General features: G+C 31.7%; 1 protein-coding gene across 2 annotated transcripts in view; it reads right to left on the bottom strand.

Moving 5' to 3' along the window:
- Window positions 1-6,901: 6,901 nt before the first annotated feature.
- The window catches only part of Dhc36C (Dynein heavy chain at 36C), a 338,056-nt gene continuing 323,698 nt past the window's right edge, over window positions 6,902-21,259 (bottom strand). Inside the window, exon 68 of one of the 2 annotated variants that reach the window (XM_085817779.1) lies at window positions 6,902-7,715. In XM_085817779.1, coding sequence (XP_085673905.1) covers window positions 7,509-7,715 — 207 coding nt within the window. In that variant the 3' untranslated portion in view covers window positions 6,902-7,508. The remainder of the gene's footprint in view (window positions 7,716-21,259) is intronic. The other variant, XM_085817780.1, reaches the window with a different exon arrangement.

Here is a 21,259-nt window from a genome sequence, read left to right as displayed (position 1 = left end):
CAGATGAATTTAATATAAATTCTGAGTGAACCAATTCTAACGCAAAATCTAATGCAGTAGGTACTCCCGAATTTTATAAATACTTGCCTTTATAATAATATCGATAAATACCGTATTTGCCGGGGTATAAGATGCACTTTTTTCTTTGAAAATAGGTCTGAAAAACAGGGTGCGTCTTATAGGTCGATACTCAGTTTTTGATTACATTCATTTCTGGAAGTTCCTCTATTCGGAATTTTGCAATTTTTTTCTTGTTTCCTTGAGGAGTGTGGGAATATTATAGTTAAGTAGAGTTCAGTGAAGAAACCTGCCCTACTAGTATGGGATCAGTTTCGTTCTCACAGAACAGAAGATGTTAAAAATTAACTGTCTGGGTTTTGAGGAAGATTAAAAGGTGTTCTTTCCCAGAAAGACTGCGTATTTTTAGAAAGTGTTGCTTTGCATTTGTATTACTTTATATTTAAAATACTATAAATTCATTATAATGATCAGTAATAATGTTTTATTCTTCAAAAAGATAAGTTTTTAAACGAAGCAAGTTTTCTATCATTTTGAATTGAAGATATGATTTTTATAGAATTAACAATATCATTTATGCTATATATATGTCAATATCATTATGTTTATGTTTTAAAATATGATATAATGACTTCACACACAAAAAAATTGTTATGACATAAAATGGAAGAGAAACACGCAAATATAAAATTTAATCTATGAACAAAAATTTGCTCCTGAAGAAGAGAGACTTGTGTCTCGCCGTCCTCAAAATCACTAGTTTTATACTAAATCTGCATCAGAATAAGGCTGCTGCTTCGTCTCATTTTAAATGCCATTGATTTTTAATAAAAATAACAAAGTAAAAACAATTACTTGAAACGAAAAAGAAATACAGTCAAAAGTCTTTAATCCGGACTCATCGGAACTTCGGCAATTCCGTATTATAGATCATCAATTTAAATCTGGTAAGATGGCATGCAGAAATTATAAAATTAAAAATATGAAACTGTAATTTATGAAATAAAGAGCAATGATGATCTAAAGGGTATCAAAATTTACTATAAAAAATGAATATTTATTTATTTATTTTACTTTTTTAAACATTTCTTTTAACGCGCGCATGCATAAAGCACACATTACGCATAGTCGAAATTAGAAAATTGCAAACAGAAAACTATTTGATGTGTATTCATGATATTTATGCTGATGAAAAATTTGATTTAAATAATATTAAAGACGGAGTACATCGAGATAAAATACTGCATTTAGTAAGGAATTATAAGCTGAATAAAATAAAAACATCTGCACTGAAGATAAGGATAGTGCTGACAGATCATTGCGCAACGACGTTTCCCCTTCTCCCCCGCAGAACAGCGTGAAATTGATACACAGATTTCGGAATGGTTAGAGAAACAAAGGATATGCCTTTACCCATTTTTTTTTGCAGCACTTCCACTTTTTATTTGATGGACATCGAAACATGCTTTCGCTTTGTAGATCCTTTGGCAGCTCCAGAATCGGAAATTCTTTTTGACATAATTGTTCAAACTTACTTTTATAAAATTGTTCTAACAGTCTGGAAAAAATAATAAGCCGGATCCAATTCGAAGATTAAGGAACAATGAAATCAGCAACATTAACTGAAATAGATAATTAGATAATTTTAATTTAGCTTATACCGTCCATTGTATATTAAACGCGCATGTGTAAACATATTATGCGCATGCGTAAACGCATTGCAGAAAGTTTGTAGCCTTAATGTCCGGATTATGGACGACCGGATTAAAGACTTTTGACTGTATTAATAGAAAAACCATTTATGTATCTAATGATAAATGAACAGTAATCTTCCTTTAATAAATAGTGCAACATGTAAAATTTTAACTATAAGAAGTAAATAGAACAATTTTTTAAACATTTGATACTAATTAAAATTTAAACAAATTTCTATATTATGTTTAAATGTAACTGTTTGCATTTCGAAAATGTTTTTGAAGTAAAATATTTTTGATGACGAGCGCTTAACTATTAAAAAATATAAATTTCATTTAATTGCAGAAGAACTGTACGAACACAGAATTCAAAATTTGACTCCCCTTACAAAAACTCTTAGATTGTTTTAGATTTTTATGATACCCTGTGCCAAGAGAAACTCAAATTCTTGGCCAGCAGCCGCAAAGAGCTGAGGCAGTTTGGCTTAGAAAATACTGGAAGCCCTTTGGTCTCAGTGTGGTGAAAGATGGTATCATTCTGTCTATGTTTGGGTATATGTGAAAGATTAACAAGTTCTGAATATTCAATTAAACTTGGAAGGATCTAGAAGAACGCTCAAGGTACTACTAGCCAGCAGAATACAAGTAACCTTCCCCTGTTTGAAGAAAGCATGATCTTGGCATCAATTATACTGTTATGTTTAGCAATCAACTAATGTATGAAAGAACAAGTGAACATTCACCATAAATTTAAGTCGAGTCAGATGTCGATTACCTAGAATTGGGATTTTTCTTCAGTCTGCGGCTTAAAGAACCAACCCTTATTCATAACAAGCTGTTTGGTGTGATCAACCAGAAGGATGGAAATTTCTGTCCTTGTATAAAACAAAATATCAATATTAGCTTTGTCTTTTTTCATAAAAAGCCACATTTTTTAGCATTAGAGCCAAAATGCATATGATAAAAAGCACTGATTGTTTTCCAGGTCTTTATAGTGTCCCTTGGAATGATTGCAATTGTGTACTTTATGATCTTAAAATTTATTGTCTTTATAATGAAGCACAGTAACAAGCAGTTCACTCACCTACTTCAATGAGCTGTGCAGTTGGAGCTTTAAGTCGTGAATTTTGTGGTGATTATGCACTTCATATTGTACTGATTTGAGGAGAAATGGTCAGATGATGAATTCTGTCTCCCACAACAGTCATCCGTCATTCAATGCCCTTTCGATTCTACGTGTTTGTAGTAAGAATACACTTGAGCTAGCAGTATTGCCCACGAGATTACACATATTCCCAAGTAAATGGGATGGACGTGAGTCGCCACGTGCTACAACCTTGTAGCAAAGTATGTATCCTTGATTCTTCACTCTCCGAGTGTGAGATTTGATGAGATGTTTCTTTAAAGTTTAATACGACTTATCATCATGGTGATTAACAATAAATATCACTTACGTATGTGATGATATCAGTACCAACTGATTCCACTATGTGATTGAATTTAGTGGTTTTCACAAGTAATTTTTATCCGAGGAAAACTACGCTTCTAATCTAAGAAACCATGGTGCTAGATTGGCTCCAGAAAGGCTGTGGCTTAAAAGTTCTATATAAGCAATCTGATTATCACTGCTGCTTTGCTAGGAGTAGTGAGCGATGTGATGAAACAATACAACATAACATGAATGTGATGAAACAAATATACACAAATATACAAGATAATACAACAAAAGTAAATACACAAAACCAAAATATAATATAATTATTAAAAACTAATATACAATGTTGCCACAATGATCGATAGCAAAGCACCCGGACATAGAAACTGCAGCTAAGGAGTTGTAATGTACCGGATTTTAAATAATTATTTAAAAATACAAAAATGTAGAAGTTAAAAATAAAAAATTGCTTTACCGTAACAAGTCAGAAACAATGCTCAGACAGCTCGGCACATGATGTCGCTGTAGAATTGATGCAAATTTCCCGCACACATGCATTTAAAATACTATGTTACACATACGTATGATGAGTAACCATAGAAATCACAAACATATTTGATGTTGTCAATGTTACACTTGTAATTATCATGACATACCTTCTGGATGAATGCTCGATTTTTCATTTATGAGTCCCCAATTATGAGTATATCAAGTCTACTAGGTCACTACACACGTCGTTATGCTGAAAGAGATCTATTTCAGTTATAAAATCTTCAGGCATCTTCACATCAATAACCTTTATGTCAAACAAAAACAAGCAACTTGGTCTGCATGCAAGCGTGAATGGAACTATATAGTCAAAAGTCGTTAATTCGGACACCTATAATCCGGACCTCAAAGCTAAAAACTTTCTGCGCATGTGCCGCGTGCGCACAGGCGTTTTACGCGAGCGCATAAGACCTTGACTACTGCGCATATGCGTGTGCGCAAGTGCAGAATACGTTTTCGCCTGCGCGTTTAATGTATAACGGACACGTTTATAAACGTGTCCGTTATACATTAAACGCGTATAACGGAAACGTGTATAACGTTTAATGTATAACTAATAAGCTAAAATGATCTAATTATCTATTTCACTTAATGTTAATGATTGCATTGTTTCTTAATCTTCGAATTGGATCCCGCTTATTACTTTTTGCAGACTGTAAGAGCAATTTTATAAAAGTAAACTTAACTTTCGATTATGTCAAATAGAATTTCCGATGCTGGAACTTCCAAAGGATCTACAAAACGAAAGTATGTTTCGATGTCCAACAAACAAAAAGTGGAATTGTTGCAAAAAATGGATAAAGACATGAAGAATGTGACAGAGAGGTTAGTGAAAACGAAAAAAATTCGATTGACAAGTTAGTCGGTATTCTCGGCACAGCAATTAACGGGACTTGAACAGCGGAACTTAGTAACTGAACAAGAAATTATGTCTGTTTATAGAATTAAAGAGAAAGTATTATCACATAAAATGAAGCAACTTAAACAACTTACATTGAAAGAAATGTTTAATAAAGTAAACAAATAAATATTAAGCTTTTTTTTTATAAATTTTGATACCTTTTAGATCATAATTGTTCTTTATTTCATAAATTACGGTTTCATATTTTTAGTTTTAGAATTTCTGCATGCCATATTACGAGATTTAAACTGATGATCTATAATCCGGAAAAATCGATAATCCGGAATCGCCGAAGTCCCGACGAGTCCGGATTAACGACTTTTGACTGTACTACTCTCTGAGATACAGATACATATGTTGTTGTTTCTCATCCCCGTGACCAGCAGAGCTAGATCAGGTCCATGAGCCCATTCACCCTGAAAGAGTCCAGTACAAAAAGGGGGTCTTGAACCAGATCCTGTCTGGTAAGCGCTAGACAAGATAAGATGTGATCAGGAGAGGCCTGTGTGGTAGAACACTTAGTGCATATTTCAAAATGTTTATTACCACCAACGAAAGTCATTGATAACAGATGGCGACTTAGGAATCTAGTAAGTGCAGTTTGATCTCGTCTATTGCTGCTCTGAACCAAGGAGCCACCAGGGCACTTACTCTGATACCATGGGTGCACTGGTTCATGGATGGGGTAAGGGGCAGCTTCTATGGTCAGAGACCTGGAGCACCGGCGGCAGAAGACTTACTCAGCTCCAGCGCCTACAGACTTTAGTTGGACATAATGGAATGGCCTTCACGCCTTAGGTGGCCCTATCAGGAGAATACACTCCCGACGTACTTTGCCCACTCCATCCAGTGGCACCCCCTCACCACGATGAGGCAGTCTGTAGGTCTTGAGGGGAACAGATGCATATAATGTAGTTAAATACATAGTTAGAAAGTGATAAATAGTTCAAAAGTCTGGCTATGGTTAAACTGTCAAAACTTTTGTTTCTTCCTCAAGATAAACAACTTTGGTATAAAGTATGTTGTAACCATGTCATCTGTTGAGTATTTCAAAATCATCTCATCTCCAATAGTTGTATCACAATACGAGACTTACAAGCCATTACTAATTGTACAACGTATTTAAGTCAAAAATCCTACAAGTAAATGTCAAGAAGAAATACTCCAGTAAATGTCACTGTTGTATGACATGTAAGCCACTTGCCAGGAATGCTCTTTAGAATTATGATGTCACAGATACATTATATCTGGCAGTCCATGTCTGCAGATATTGTGGGCATGCTTATAATTTTATACACTCTGTTCAGAGGTTTGTGGGCATTTGGGCAATGCCATACTTTGCACTTGTTGTTTTGTTTAAATGTTTGTTGCTCACTGAAAGTTTCATGGCGATTTTTGTCAGAAGTCAAATAGTTTTCCTTATAATGGAAGGAATGCCCTTGTGGAGTACTTTATAAGGGAAACTGGCTCATATTTACATGCTAGGAAACCACAGAAACATCCATGCAACAAGTATTTGCTAAAATTAACATTGAAAAACCCATTAAACCTTTCTTGATGAAAACAACACAAAGGGAAAATATTTCCATAATAAAAGATAAACTAAACAGAAAAAATATCATAGTTCTGAATGTATTATGTATATTTTCCGAATTTTAAAAGTGTCAGATGCATGTTTGCTTTGGAATATGCAATGATTGCTTTGCAATATGTAAAGTGCAGAAAGCATGCATGTTTGCTTTGCAATATGCAAAGTGCAGAAAGAAGTTAAAAATATTTTTGCTCATATTATTTTAGATGTTTAGAAATCACTACATAATACTTTTAGCTGAAAAATTGGAATGAGAACTTAAGAATTAAAAATAGAAAAATGAGTAAAACTTACTCATGCATAGTTGTTAACAAAATTTTAAGGCAGCTAACTATGACCAGTTATTACAAAAAGGTAATCAAATGCTTAATTATCAGTATTAAAAATAAAGCCATATAATAAATTACTTTTCAAAATATAATAGCTTTACAAAGGCTAAAAAATACTGCCTTGTCATTTAATTGATATATGTGTACTTTACCAGAAATTTGTTAGCTTTATTCAAAATCTGGGTATAGGTTTTGCTCTGATCATTCCCAATTTCTTTTTTAAACCATTTATTTGACCAGAATACGGCATGTACCATTATCACACATTTTATGGCACATCCTGCATGTTATAAACGACTACAAAAAATATAGGATAATAAAAAATTACATTAACATAGTCTGGATGTAACAGTACATTTTGTTGTTAGAAATTCACTAACACATTTAGTCAAATATTAAAATGCATTTTATTTATATCAATAATGTTATAGAAATAAAACATTTATACACAAATAATTTTGAAACAAAATATTATGAGCATTATGAAAAACAGTGTTAAATGTAATTATCATTAAAATGAACATAGCATAAATATTTATAAAAAGCTTCAAACATCTGCTAACATAACAAAAAAATCTGTTCTCTGAAATTCATGTGTATAAATTATTCAGTCTGGAAATAGATAAATACATTTCTGAAGGTGAAATACGTAATGAATATGATATACACCTTTAAAATAAAATAATTTTTATGCAGAATCATAAAAGATAACAGATAAACAAACTTGTGATTAAAAAATACTATAAGTAAGTAAAAATATCACAGATAAAAAGTAATAACTAAATCAAGAGAAATACCTAATTTAAAGCATGGTTTAACTATGGAGTAAAGTAAATACAATTATACTTTCTCCAATGGCACTTCAACATTGTTTTACCTGACATAAAATTTATTGGAATATTTAGCGAATAAAGTAATATTGCAATGGTGTCTTCACCGCATATGATATCCACTAAATAAAGTAAATAAGTAAAGAAACATGCAATGAAAATTATGCATCTAACTGACACAGTAGAGCCACTCCCCGACAAATCCAGTGTTGTTCCGGCATATTAGTTGGTAAGCGCATGGATATCACAAAATTAGTTGAATGTCCAGTTGTAGAAAGTGTTCCTCTTCTCTCACTTGTTTTGTAAACTGGACATAAATAACTGGGTTTCACCTCCAAATCAACTTTTTTAATAGGTTTTAACCATACCTATTAAACAGAAAATAATTTTTAATTCTAAAAAGAAAATTTTAATTTGTAAAAAAAAACTCATAGTTAAAATGGTTGCATGATAGATATTGCTTTTATAAAATCTATGTGAATTTATTGAAAAATTACATGAGATGTACTTGCAAGATAGGATTACCGGATGTCCTGGTTTTGTAGTGTTTTCCGAGGTTGCAAAAATGCCCAGGGTTTGAGAATTTTATGACTAGTGAGAGTTTTTTTTTCTTTAATTTTAGATTTGTATGTTTGATATTGCTTTTTAAAATTTTCTTACTGCTGTGCTTCTCTCAGTTGACCTTGGAGCAAGCACAGATTTTGAAGGATGCGTGGCTACCAGTCTCACCAATTCGCAACACAGAGGAAATGGGTTTGTGTTATATTTTTTGTGTGAAAGAACTTGCCCACATGGTTTTGATCATTTCATCTCTATTCCTTTTTTTTTTTTTTTTTTTGTCTCAACATGGCAATGGGCAAAAGAAAATGAACGTTTAATGTTAACCTCCAACAGGAATACAAATTTTTGAAATTATATAATGACAGTAGCAATGAATGTGTTTATTGCACACTATGTACTGGAGAATTTTCTGTTGCCCATAAAGGAAAGGGCACATTAAAAACCACATTAAAACATTGTAGACCACATTGAAACAGCTAAACATAGGAGAAGTGCTATTAATGCTACTACTTCAGTAAACATAAGAGATTTTTTTTTTTAAAGTCAATAGCAATAACTGTGATCTGGAGCGTGCTACTAGAAGCTAAATTTTCATACCACACTGCTAGACATGAACTCAGTTTCAAAACATCAGACTGCACATCTAAACTGATTAAAAAGTTATATGACTCAGAATTTTCATCTGCTAGAATAAAAACCTTCACCATTTATATTTGATAATCTATTGTGTTCTCCGGAAAATATAAGCTAATTATAGTAGCAATGGATAGCTCAAACAGAAGTGAAGTAAAACTCGTTCTGATTGTTGTAAAATATTTCAACCTGCAGCAGGGAATTCAAGTTTAGCTTTTAAATTTTGATGAATTGTCAAGTAAAACTGCTCAAATTTTGACTCAGCATCTTTTGCAGTGCTTGAAAAAATACGAACTTGAACAAAAGTTGGTTTTTTACACTGATAGTAGCACTTGCTATAATTTTGGTGGTGTGAAGAGAAAGGGAAATGCAAATGTGTTCAGAAAAGTTCAAAATGATATAGGTAAACTTATTTTAGGAATTGGTTGTTAAGCCCACACTGCACATAATTCAATACAAACAGCATGTGATTTGCTGCACCTGGGCATAGAAAATATTCTTACCAAATTTGTAAATACATTTACATATATACTTAAGAGCAACATGAATTTGTGGAAATAGTTTATAAAAAAGTATTATCTCATAGTAGCACAAAGTTCCTTAGTTTGTTACCAGCAATAGATAGAATTCTTTCTTTTTTGATGGCCTAAAATCGTACTTCCTATCTTGTGACAAATAACTAAAATTATTATTAGATTTTTTTTTTAAATCTAGAAAGTGAATTGTTTATCGAATTTTTATATGGTACTCTACAGTTATTGAATAATGTGGTTCTGAAACTGAAGTTAATTTTATCATAGCAACAGAAGCATTTCAGACGTATTCTGAACTAATTTGTCAATTTGAGCGGAAACCCCCCCCCCACAATTTTATACCATTTTCTGCCTAAGAATTGTTTTGCATTATCTAAAAGAAAATAATGATGTTCAGGAACAAAAATTCTTCTCAAGCATAAACAATTTTTATAATTATAGTATTCAATACTTAGAGCTGTGTAGAACTAGTTTTGATAAAGTTAGTAAGTTTCAATGGACAAATTTGAACTGAAATTGCCTGGTATGATTTAGAGAGTGCACAAGTTTTTAATGAAATTATAAAAGATTCCAGTTAACTCTTGATTAACTGGACATGGAATATCCACATTGTACCCATTACCTTGGGTTGCATGACTAAACAATTAATTGAATTTATTGTGAGAAAAAAATACTATCTCAAACCATTGGAATAAAGTAAATTTCTATTGAAAATGCAAAAAAGGAAAATTAAATACATGAGATAACAGCACTAATGATAAATGATGTCAGAGCATTTAGGAATTATTTTTATCCACAAAAGTACATAATTTAATTGCACATAATCTTGAATAGATAGATATTGTTAAATCATCCATATATGATATGAGTAAATTGCTATATCACAAAAATAAATTAAATACACATATATTTATCTTCTATTCCCTCTTGACTCCATCAAAGTACAAGAGTAATATAAATAAAAAAGATAGAATTTTCTGTTCTGAAATGTGTTCTTATTTTGAATGATTTAATTTAAATAACTAAATGACTTTATTCTCCCAATAAAACTGATTAAAAATAAGCCACCAACAGGTAAATTATTAAGAACATTTTAAATTCATTATAATGTAGGTTATTCTTTTTTCCTGTGCTCTTTTAACTGCTATCGGATTAACTATCATTTTGCCATCTCTGGGTGTTACCTCAGTTAATCAGAAGTGTACAGAAGTTTATAATGGAATAGATGTAAAAATCTGCTAGATTTAGCCAAATTTGAACAAAATACGCTCTGAGGAGCTCTTAAACTTTTTTTGCAAGCCAAATTATCATTACTCTAGCAACATATTATAAAAAATATCACTAATTAAATTATATCACTATAAAAATTTTAAGTGCTAGAGCTAATTTTTACAGCAGTAAATTTAAAATTAATGTTTCATATAGTATGAATTTCTTCATTAGATTCTCAAATTTTTATGACATACAAAATTCCAGCCAGCATTAATTATTTGCAAGGAATGGGATAGGGTATAAAAATAAATGTATGTGATTTAGATAATTTCAGCATACAAACTACAATGCATAGTCAGACAGATAAGGCAGGGCTGTGGAGTCTGGCAGATTTTGGAGTTAAAGGAGTAGCTAAAAACAGGTCGACTCCGACTCCAGTTTTTGTTGGACAGTTTGAATTTGAAATGAAATTAAAATGAATAGAAAGAAAAAAATTAATGACAAGCTGAGTTATTATTTTTATTTACAAAATGTATACATTAATAAATAGTTATTTTATTGACATATTAATAAATAAATATAAGTATGGATGTGATATTTGCCATTAGCAATTAAACTGATTCATTTAGTTACAAATTTCACTGTAAATTTAGGTAAGCAGCAATAGCAGCAAGAATTCCTAAAACTGATGCCATTCTTAAGAAGCCAGCAGGAAAAGGAGCAATTATTGATTAAGCAGTGCCATGATGAAGTACATATTAGAATTAAGAACTTTTTTAAAATAAGTAGATAATTCTAATGTTTCACTAACAGAAAGACTATGGAGTGATCTTGCAGAATTGGAACTTCTTCTTTCTACACTGTATATAGCTACAAAAAAGCTGCAATCTGAAGAATTGACAGGAGGCGAGAATGGAAGAATGGGATGTTTGTTCTTTCTGAAATGGAAGGTTTATTGCAGAAAAAATCATTTCTTCAATGAAGAAAAGAGAAACTAGTTTGCTAGACAATGAGATCTTGCTGAGTTTAATGTATGTAGATCCGAAACACCGAATTTTCTTGGATGACGAACAAATTAAAAAGGCAAAGAAAGCCATCTATGAACTTTCATTAAGAATGATATTATTCTCAGAATAATTGAAGAATTTTAGAACTTAAAAAATCTATCCTGAAAAGTTAAAAGAAGTATCCCTAACAGTAACAGCTCTTCCTTCTACTCAAGTTAGTGTGGAAAGACTCTTTCTCAGCTTTGAAGTTTATCAAATCGAGTCTATGGGCCTCCAACAAAGAAGATAGCTACAAAAAAGCTGCAATCTGAAGAATTGACAGGAGGTGAGAATGGAAGAATGGGATGTTTGTTCTTTCTGAAATGGAAGGTTTACTGCAGAAGGAATCATTTCTTTAATGAAGAAAAGATAAACTAGTTTGCTAGACAATGAGATCTTGCTGGGTTCAATATATGTAGATCCGAAACATTGAATTATCTTGATTGACGAACAAATTAAAAAGGCAAAGAAAGCCATCTATGAACTTTCATTAAGAATGAAATTATTCTCAGAACAATCGGAGAATTTGAATCAAGACAGTCAAACTGCAGACATTGCAATTAAGTCTCTATCATCCTCTTCCAGTGATGAAACAGATTTTGAGAAATATTTTTGGATAATATTGAAAAGGCTAAAGCAAAGCAAATGCAAATAAAGAACCAAGAGCCTTTAGATATAAAAATGAAAAAATACAAACAAGATTTCTACACGCCCTTTGAAGGAATAGAGAAATATGATTGCGCTTGCAAGACACCTCTTTTAGAACTTATAAAAATCTATCCTGAAAAGTTAAAAGAAGTAGACCTAACAGTAACAGCTCTTCCTTCTACTCAAGTTAGTGTGGAAAGATTCTTTCTCAGCTTTGAAGTTTATCAAATTGAATCTATGTGCCTCCAACAAAGAAGATCTTGAAGCTATACTGTTCCTTAGAAATAACTAATGACAGTTTTTCTATTTCATAATAAATGCTAATTAAAATAAATAATTTGCTATGCCATTAATTTATTATACTTGTCATAAGAAAAAAAACTGCCTATATGAATTGGTTTTCAAATTTAATTAACATGTATTTAAATGAGATATACCTGATATGCCTAGTAAAAATGATATCAAAATTTTAGAATGCATTACTGTAGCAAGTAATGCATTCTAAAATTGGAAGGTCTAGAAAAACTTTGCAGTACCTGGTATGACTAAGCTTACATGTAAAATAATTTAAGCATTTTTTTTATTTATACACAGACACATATATATACATATATAAACACAAACTATTTTGGGTTCTAAATTTCTTTATATGTATATGTATATATAAAGCTATTTCATGACAAAATAATACAAAAGTCAACTAGTATAATTTATCTTAGAACATCTGAAGCCTTGCACAAACATACAGAATTTGGAAAGAAATGGAATATGGGGGGGGGGGAACTGATAAAAGGAAAGTATAAAATGAGAAATATTTTTCTATTTGATAATATAGAAAGTATTGTAACTTTTTATTTATTTTTTATGCAATGAGAAACCTATCAAATCAAGAGGATATTTTCTAGACACTATTCTGTGCAGTTATGAATAAATCATATGCAAGATTCTAGAATCTCAAGAAGGCAAATTTTGGGACCTAGTCTGGCAGTATATAGTGGTATGTAATTCTATAGCAAAAGCAGCCAATTCATTCCATATATTGTGAGGTACTGCATCCAGGATCATAAACTCATATTGTATTTCTAAGAAAATCTCATTCAATAAACACCACAATAGATGAAATAAATTACTGAAAAACACAGACACATGGGAAACTGCAGTACATTTTGAACAAAAATAAGAAGAAAATAGCTGTAAAATAACTGCTGAGTGAAATATTGCATTTTCAAACCCTGTCAGTAGAAAACAATGAGAACAGAACTCCACGAGCATAAAATTTATGATCAAGTTTAATTCCTAAACCACTGATAATGAAATGAGGTGATAATACAATATTCATAAAACTTGGACAGCTGATAAATGAAAGACCATCAGATGGAGACGAATCAATATTTCCTTTGTTTTTCACCTGTGACTAGGTATTAAGAGCATTAATATACACTTTTGATCAGGATTCCTTGAAGAGATTCTGTCATATGTAACAACAATAATGTTCTGCTAGCTCTAGTATTAACTAGCAAAATTACGTCACTACAAAGGACTCTATGTAAGCATTCTGAACAACCATGTTCTTCTTAAGGTGTAAATATTGTTTTCTGCAGGAGATGACATTAATCAAAAAGATAAGATCCCTATTCATAACATCTCACATTGTCAAGTCTTGTTTTAGAGCATTTTTGTGGTATGTTTCAAGATCATTTGTTTTCAACATCTGAACAAGTAAGGTAGCAGGGAAATCAGGTAGATTTTGGGGTAAAGAAGTCGGACCCAGAGTCACTAAAAACAGGTTGACTCTGACGCCAACTCCAGTTTTTGTTGGACAGTTTGAATTCTAAATGAAATTAAAATGAATAGGAAAAAAAAATTAATGACAATATGAGTTATTATTTTTATCTATGGACTATATACAGTAATAAATACTTATTTTCTATTTTATTGATATATTAATAAATAAATATAAGGGAGGAGGATGGATGTGATATTTGCCATTAGTGATTAAACTGATCCATTTAGTTACAAATTTCACTGGTAAATTTAGGTAAGCAGCAAGAACTTCCACAATTGATGCCATTCTTAGGAAGCGAACAGGAAAAGGAGCAATTATTGATCAAGCAATGTGATAAGGAAGTACATATTTGATGATAAAGAGGTTTTTAGAATTATGAACTTTTTTAGGAGATGTAGATAACCTTAATGTTTTACTAACAGAAAGAATGTGGAATGATCTTGCAGAATTGGAAACTCTTTTTCTATACCGTATACAGCCACAAAAAAGCTGCAATCTCAAGCATTAGCATGAGGTGAGAATGAAAGAATGGGATGTTTTTTTTTGTCTGAAATAGAGGTGTGTGTCTGTGTGTGAAATTATGTCAAAGCCTCAAGAGCTATCTGCCTAAGGGGAGGGATGCCTTCGTGGAGGACTTTCTAAGGCTATCGGACCGAACTAACAGTGTTCAGTGACTTTACTGCTCGGCCACTGGTGGGCTCTCTGAAATAGAGGATTTATTGCAGAAGGAATCATTTCTTTAATGAAGAAAAGAGAAACTAGTTTGCTAGACAATGGAGATCTTGCTGGGTTCAATATATGTAGATTCAAAACATTGAATTATCTTGGATGACGAACAAATTAAAAAGGCAAAGAAAGCCATCTATGAACTTTCATTAAGAATGAAATTATTCTCAGAACAATCGGAGAATTTGAATCAAGACAGTCAAACTGCAGACATTGCAATTAAGTCTCTATCATCCTCTTCCAGTGATGAAACAGATTTTGAGAAATATTTTTGGATAATATTGAAAAGGCTAAAGCAAAGCAAATGCAAATAAAGAACCAAGAGCCTTTAGATATAAAAATGAAAAAATACAAACAAGATTTCTACACGCCCTTTGAAGGAATAGAGAAATATGATTGCGCTTGCAAGACACCTCTTTTAGAACTTATAAAAATCTATCCTGAAAAGTTAAAAGAAGTAGACCTAACAGTAACAGCTCTTCCTTCTACTCAAGTTAGTGTGGAAAGATTCTTTCTCAGCTTTGAAGTTTATCAAATTGAATCTATGTGCCTCCAACAAAGAAGATCTTGAAGCTATACTGTTCCTTAGAAATAACTAATGACAGTTTTTCTATTTCATAATAAATGCTAATTAATATAAATAATTTGCTATGCCATCAATTTATTATACTTGTCAGAAGAAATAAAACTGCCTATATGAATTGGTTTTCAAATTTAATTAACATGTATTTAAATGAGATATACCTGATATGCCTAATAAAAATGATATCGAAATTTTAGAATGCATTACTTGCTACAGTAATGCATTCTAAAATTGGAAGGTCTAGAAAAACTTTGCAGTACCTGGTATGACTAAGCTTATATGTAAAATAATACAAGCATTTTTTTTATTTATACACACACACATATATATACATATATAAACACAAACAATTTTGGGTTCTAAATTTCTTTATATGTATATATATATATAAAGCTATTTCATGACAAAATAATACAAAAGTCAACTAGTATAATTTATCTTAGAACATCTGAAGCCTTGCACTAACATACAGAATTTCGAAAGAAATGGAATATGGGGGGGGGAACTGATAAAAGGAAAGTATAAAATGAGAAATATTTTTCTATTTGATAATATAGAAAGTATTGTAGCTTTTTTTATTTTTTATGCAATGAGAAACCTATCAAATCAAGAGGAATCTATGGTTATTTTCGAGACACTATTCTGTGCAGTTATGAATGAATCATATGCAAGATTCTAGAATCTCAAGAAGGCAAATTTTGGGACCTAGTCTGGCAGTATATAGTGGTATGTAATTCTATAGCAAAAGTAGCCAATTTATTCCATATTGTGAGGTACTGCCCTCCAGGATCATAAACTCATATTGTATTTCTAAGACAATCTCATTCAATAAACACCACAATAGATGAAATAAATTACTAAAAAACACAGACACATGGGAAACTGCAGTACATTTTGAACAAAAATAATAAGAAAGAAGCCGTAAAATAACTGCTCAGTGAAATATTGCATTTTCAAACCCTGTCAGTACAAAACAATGAGAACAGAACTCCATGAGCATAAAATTTATGATCAAGTTTAATTCCTAAACCACTGATAATGAAATGAGGTGATAATACAATATTCATAAAACTTGGACGGCTGATAAATGAAAGACCATCAGATGGAGATGAATCAATTTTTCCTTTGTTTCTCACCTGTGACTAAGTATTAAATGCATTAACATACACTTTTGATCAGGATTCCTTGAAGATATTCTGTCATATGTAACAACAATAATGTTCTGCTAGCTCTAGTATTAACTAGCAAAATTACGTCACTACAAAGGACTCTATGTAAGCATTCTGAACAACCATGTTCTTCTTAAGGTGTAAATATTGTTTTCTGCAGGAGATGACATTAATCAAAAAGATAAGATCCCTATTCATAAAATCTCACATTGTCAAGTCTTGTTTTAGAGCATATTTGTGGTATGTTTCAAGATCATTTGTTTTCAACACATGAACAAGTTAGATAGCAGGGAAATCAGGTAGATTTTGGGGTAAAGAAGTCGGACCCAGAGTCACTAAAAACAGGTTGACTCTGTTGCCAACTCCAGTTTTTGTTGGACAGTTTGAATTTGAAATGAAATTAAAATGAATAGGAAAAAAAAATTAATGACAATATGAGTTATTATTTTTATCTATGGACTATATACAGTAATAAATACTTATTTTCTATTTTATTGATATATTAATAAATAAATATAAGGGAGGAGGATGGATGTGATATTTGCCATTAGTGATTAAACTGATCCATTTAGTTACAAATTTCACTGGTAAATTTAGGTAAGCAGCAAGAACTCGCACAATTGATGCCATTTTTAGGAAGCGAACAGGTAAAGGAGGAAATTGATCAAGCAATGTGATAAGGAAGTACATATTTGATGATAAAGAGGTTTTTAGAATTACGAACTTTTTAGGAGATGTAGATAACCCTAATGTTTTACTAACAGAAAGAACGTGGAAAGATCTTGAAGAATTGGAAACTCTTCTTTCTATACCATATACAGCCCCAAAAAAGCTGCAATCTCAAGATTTAGCATGAGGTGAGAATGGAAGAATGGGATGTTTTTTTTTTTTTGTTGTCTGAAATAGAGGTGTGTGTGTGTGTGTGATTACGGCAAAGCCTCAAGAGCTATCTGCCTAAGGGGAGGGATGCCTTCGTGGAGGACTTTCTAAGGCTATCGGACCGAACTACCCGTGTTCAGTGACTTTACTGCTTGGCCACTGATGGGCTCTCTGAAATAGAGGATTTATTGCAGAAGGAATCATTTCTTTAATGAAGAAAAGAGAAACTAGTTTGCTAGACAATGAGATCTTGCTGGGTTCAATATATGTATATCCGAAACATTGAATTATCTTGGATGACGAACAAATTAAAAAGGCAAAGAAAGCCATCTATGAACTTTCATTAAGAATAAATTATTCTCAGAACAATCAGAGAATTCGAATCAAGACAGTCAAACTGCAGACATTGCAATTAAGTCTCTATCATCCTCTTCCAGTGATGAAACAGATTTTGAGAAATATTTTTGGATAATATTGAAAAGGCTAAAGCAAAGCGAATGCAAATAAAGAACCAAGAGCCTTTAGATATAAAAATGAAAAAATACAAACAAGATTTCTGCACGCCCTTCGAAGGAATAGAGAAATATGATTGCACTTGCAAGACACCTCTTTTAGAACTTATAAAAATCTATCCTGAATAGTTAAAAGAAGTAAGCCTAATAGTAACAGCTCTTCCTCCTACTCAAGTTAGTGTGGAAAGACTCTTTCTCAGCTTTGAAGTTTATCAAATCGAATCTATGGGCCTCCAACAAAGAAGATCTTGAAGCTATACTGTTCCTTAGAAATAACTAATGACAGTTTTTCTATTTCATAATAAATGCTAATTAATATAAATAATTTGCTATGCCATCAATTTATTATACTTGTCAGAAGAAATAAAACTGCCTATATGAATTGGTTTTCAAATTTAATTAACATGTATTTAAATGAGATATACCTGATATGCCTAATAAAAATGATATCAAAATTTTAGAATGCATTACTTGCTACAGTAATGCATTCTAAAATTGGAAGGTCTAGAAAAACTTTGCAGTACCTGGTATGACTAAGCTTATATGTAAAATAATTCAAGCATTTTTTTTATTTATACACACACACACATATATATACATATATAAACACAAACAATTTTGGGTTCTAAATTTCTTTATATGTATATGTATATATAAAGCTATTTCATGACAAAATAATACAAAAGTCAACTAGTATAATTTATCTTAGAACATCTGAAGCCTTGCACTAACATACAGAATTTGGAAAGAAATGGAATATGGGGGGGGGGAACTGATAAAAGGAAAGTATAAAATGAGGAATATTTTTCTATTTGATAATATAGAAAGTATTGTAGCTTTTTGTTTATTTTTTATGCAATGAGAAACCTATCAAATCAAGAGGAATCTATGGTTATTTTCTAGACACTATTCTGTGCAGTTATGAATGAATCATATGCAAGATTCTAGAATCTCAAGAAGGCAAATTTTGGGACCTAGTCTGGCAGTATATAGTGGTATGTAATTCTATAGCAAAAGTAGCCAATTTATTCCATATTGTGAGGTACTGCCCTCCAGGATCATAAACTCATATTGTATTTCTAAGACAATCTCATTCAATAAACACCACAATAGATGAAATAAATTACTAAAAAACACAGACACATGGGAAACTGTAGTACATTTTGAACAAAAATAAGAAGAAAGAAGCCGTAAAATAACTGCTCAGTGAAATATTGCATTTTCAAACCCTGTCAGTACAAAACAATGAGAACAGAACTCCATGAGCATAAAATTTATGATCAAGTTTAATTCCTAAACCACTGATAATGAAATGAGGTGATAATACAATATTCATAAAACTTGGACGGCTGATAAATGAAAGACCATCAGATGGAGATGAATCAATTTTTCCTTTGTTTCTCACCTGTGACTAAGTATTAAATGCATTAACATACACTTTTGATCAGGATTCCTTGAAGATATTCTGTCATATGTAACAACAATAATGTTCTGCTAGCTCTAGTATTAACTAGCAAAATTACGTCACTACAAAGGACTCTATGTAAGCATTCTGAACAACCATGTTCTTCTTAAGGTGTAAATATTGTTTTCTGCAGGAGATGACATTAATCAAAAAGATAAGATCCCTATTCATAAAATCTCACATTGTCAAGTCTTGTTTTAGAGCATATTTGTGGTATGTTTCAAGATCATTTGTTTTCAACATCTGAACAAGTTAGATAGCAGGGAAATCAGGTAGATTTTGGGGTAAAGAAGTCGCACCCAGAGTCACTAAAAACAGGTTGACTCTGATGCCAACTCCAGTTTTTGTTGGACACTTTGAATTTGAAATGAAATTAAAATGAATAGGAAAAAAAATTAATGACAATATGAGTTATTATTTTTATCTATGGACTATGTACAGTAATAAATACTTATTTTCTATTTTATTGATATATTAATAAATAAATATAAGGGAGGAGGATGGATGTGATATTTGCCATTAGTGATTAAACTGATTCATTTAGTTACAAATTTCACTGGTAAATTTAGGTAAGCAGCAAGAACTCGCACAATTGATGCCATTCTTAGGAAGCGAACAGGAAAAGGAGGAAATTGATCAAGCAATGTGATAAGGAAGTACATATTTGATGATAAAGAGGTTTTTAGAATTACGAACGTTTTAGGAGATGTAGATAACCCTAATGTTTTACTAACAGAAAGAACGTGGAATGATCTTGAAGAATTGGAAACTCTTCTTTCTATACCGTATACAGCCACAAAAAAGCTGCAATCTCAAGATTTAGCATAAGGTGAGAATGGAAGAATGGGATTTTTTTTTTTTTTTTTGTTGTTGTCTGAAATAGAGGTGTGTGTGTGATTATGGCAAAGCCTCAAGAGTTATCTGCCTAAGGGGAGCGATGCCTTCGTGGAGGACTTTCTAAGGCTATCGGACCGAACTACCAGTGTTCAGTGACTTTACTGCTCGGCCACTGGTGGGCTCTCTGAAATAGAGGATTTATTGCAGAAGGAATCATTTCTTTAATGAAGAAAAGAGAAACTAGTTTGCTAGACAATGAGATTTTGCTGGGTTCAATATATGTATATCTGAAACATTGAATTATCTTGAATGACGAACAAATTAAAAAGGCAAAGAAAGCCATCTATGAACTTTCATTAAGAATGAATTATTCTCAGAACAATCAGAGAATTTGAATCAAGACAGTCAAACTGCAGACATTGCAATTAAGTCTCTATCATCCTCTTCCAGTGATGAAACAGATTTTGAGAAATATTTTTGGATAATATTGAAAAGGCTAAAGCAAAGCAAATGCAAATAAAGAACCAAGAGCCTTTAGATATAAAAATGAAAAAATACAAACAAGATTTCTACACGCCCTTTGAAGGAATATAGAAATATGACTGCACTTGCAAGACACCTCTTTTAGAACTTATAAAATCTATCCTGAATAGTTAAAAGAAGTAAGCCTAATAGTAACAGCTCTTCCTCCTACTCAAGTTAGTGTGGAAAGACTCTTCTCAGCTCTGAAGTTTATCAAATCGGAAATATGATCCTCCAAGAAAGAAGATCTTGCCGAAGCTATACTGTTCCTTAGAAATAACTAATGCCAGTTTTTCCGTTTCATAATAAATGCTAATTAATGTAAATAATTTGCTATGCCATCATTTTTTTTTTCCTGTAGCATCTATTACTTCTTCTATATTAAAAAAATAAGCTGTAACCCATGTGCATATGTTTACATATATATATACAGTCAAAAGTCTTTAATCCGGACTCGTCGGGGCTTAAGCGATTCCGGATTATCGGTTTTTCCAGATTATAGAGCACCAGTTTAAATCTGGTAAGACGGCATGCAGAAATTATAAAATTAAAAATATGAAACCGTAATTTATGAAATAAGGAGCATTTATGATCTAAAAGGTATCAAAATTTACAGAAAAAAAAGGGTTAATATTTATTTGTTTACTTTATTAAACATTTCTTTCAACGCGCGCATGCGTAAAGCATACATTGTGAATAGTCGAAATTAGAAAATTGCGACCAGAAAACTATTTGATGTGACTTCATGATATTTATAATGATGAGGAATTTGATTTAAATCATATCAAAGACAGAGTACA

This window comes from Stegodyphus dumicola, chromosome 5, assembly GCF_044657685.1.
Source record: "Stegodyphus dumicola isolate Sdum_Otavi_A_Nest chromosome 5, ASM4465768v1".
Lineage (NCBI taxonomy): Eukaryota > Metazoa > Arthropoda > Arachnida > Araneae > Eresidae > Stegodyphus > Stegodyphus dumicola.
This window is presented reverse-complemented; position numbering and strand designations above follow the sequence as displayed.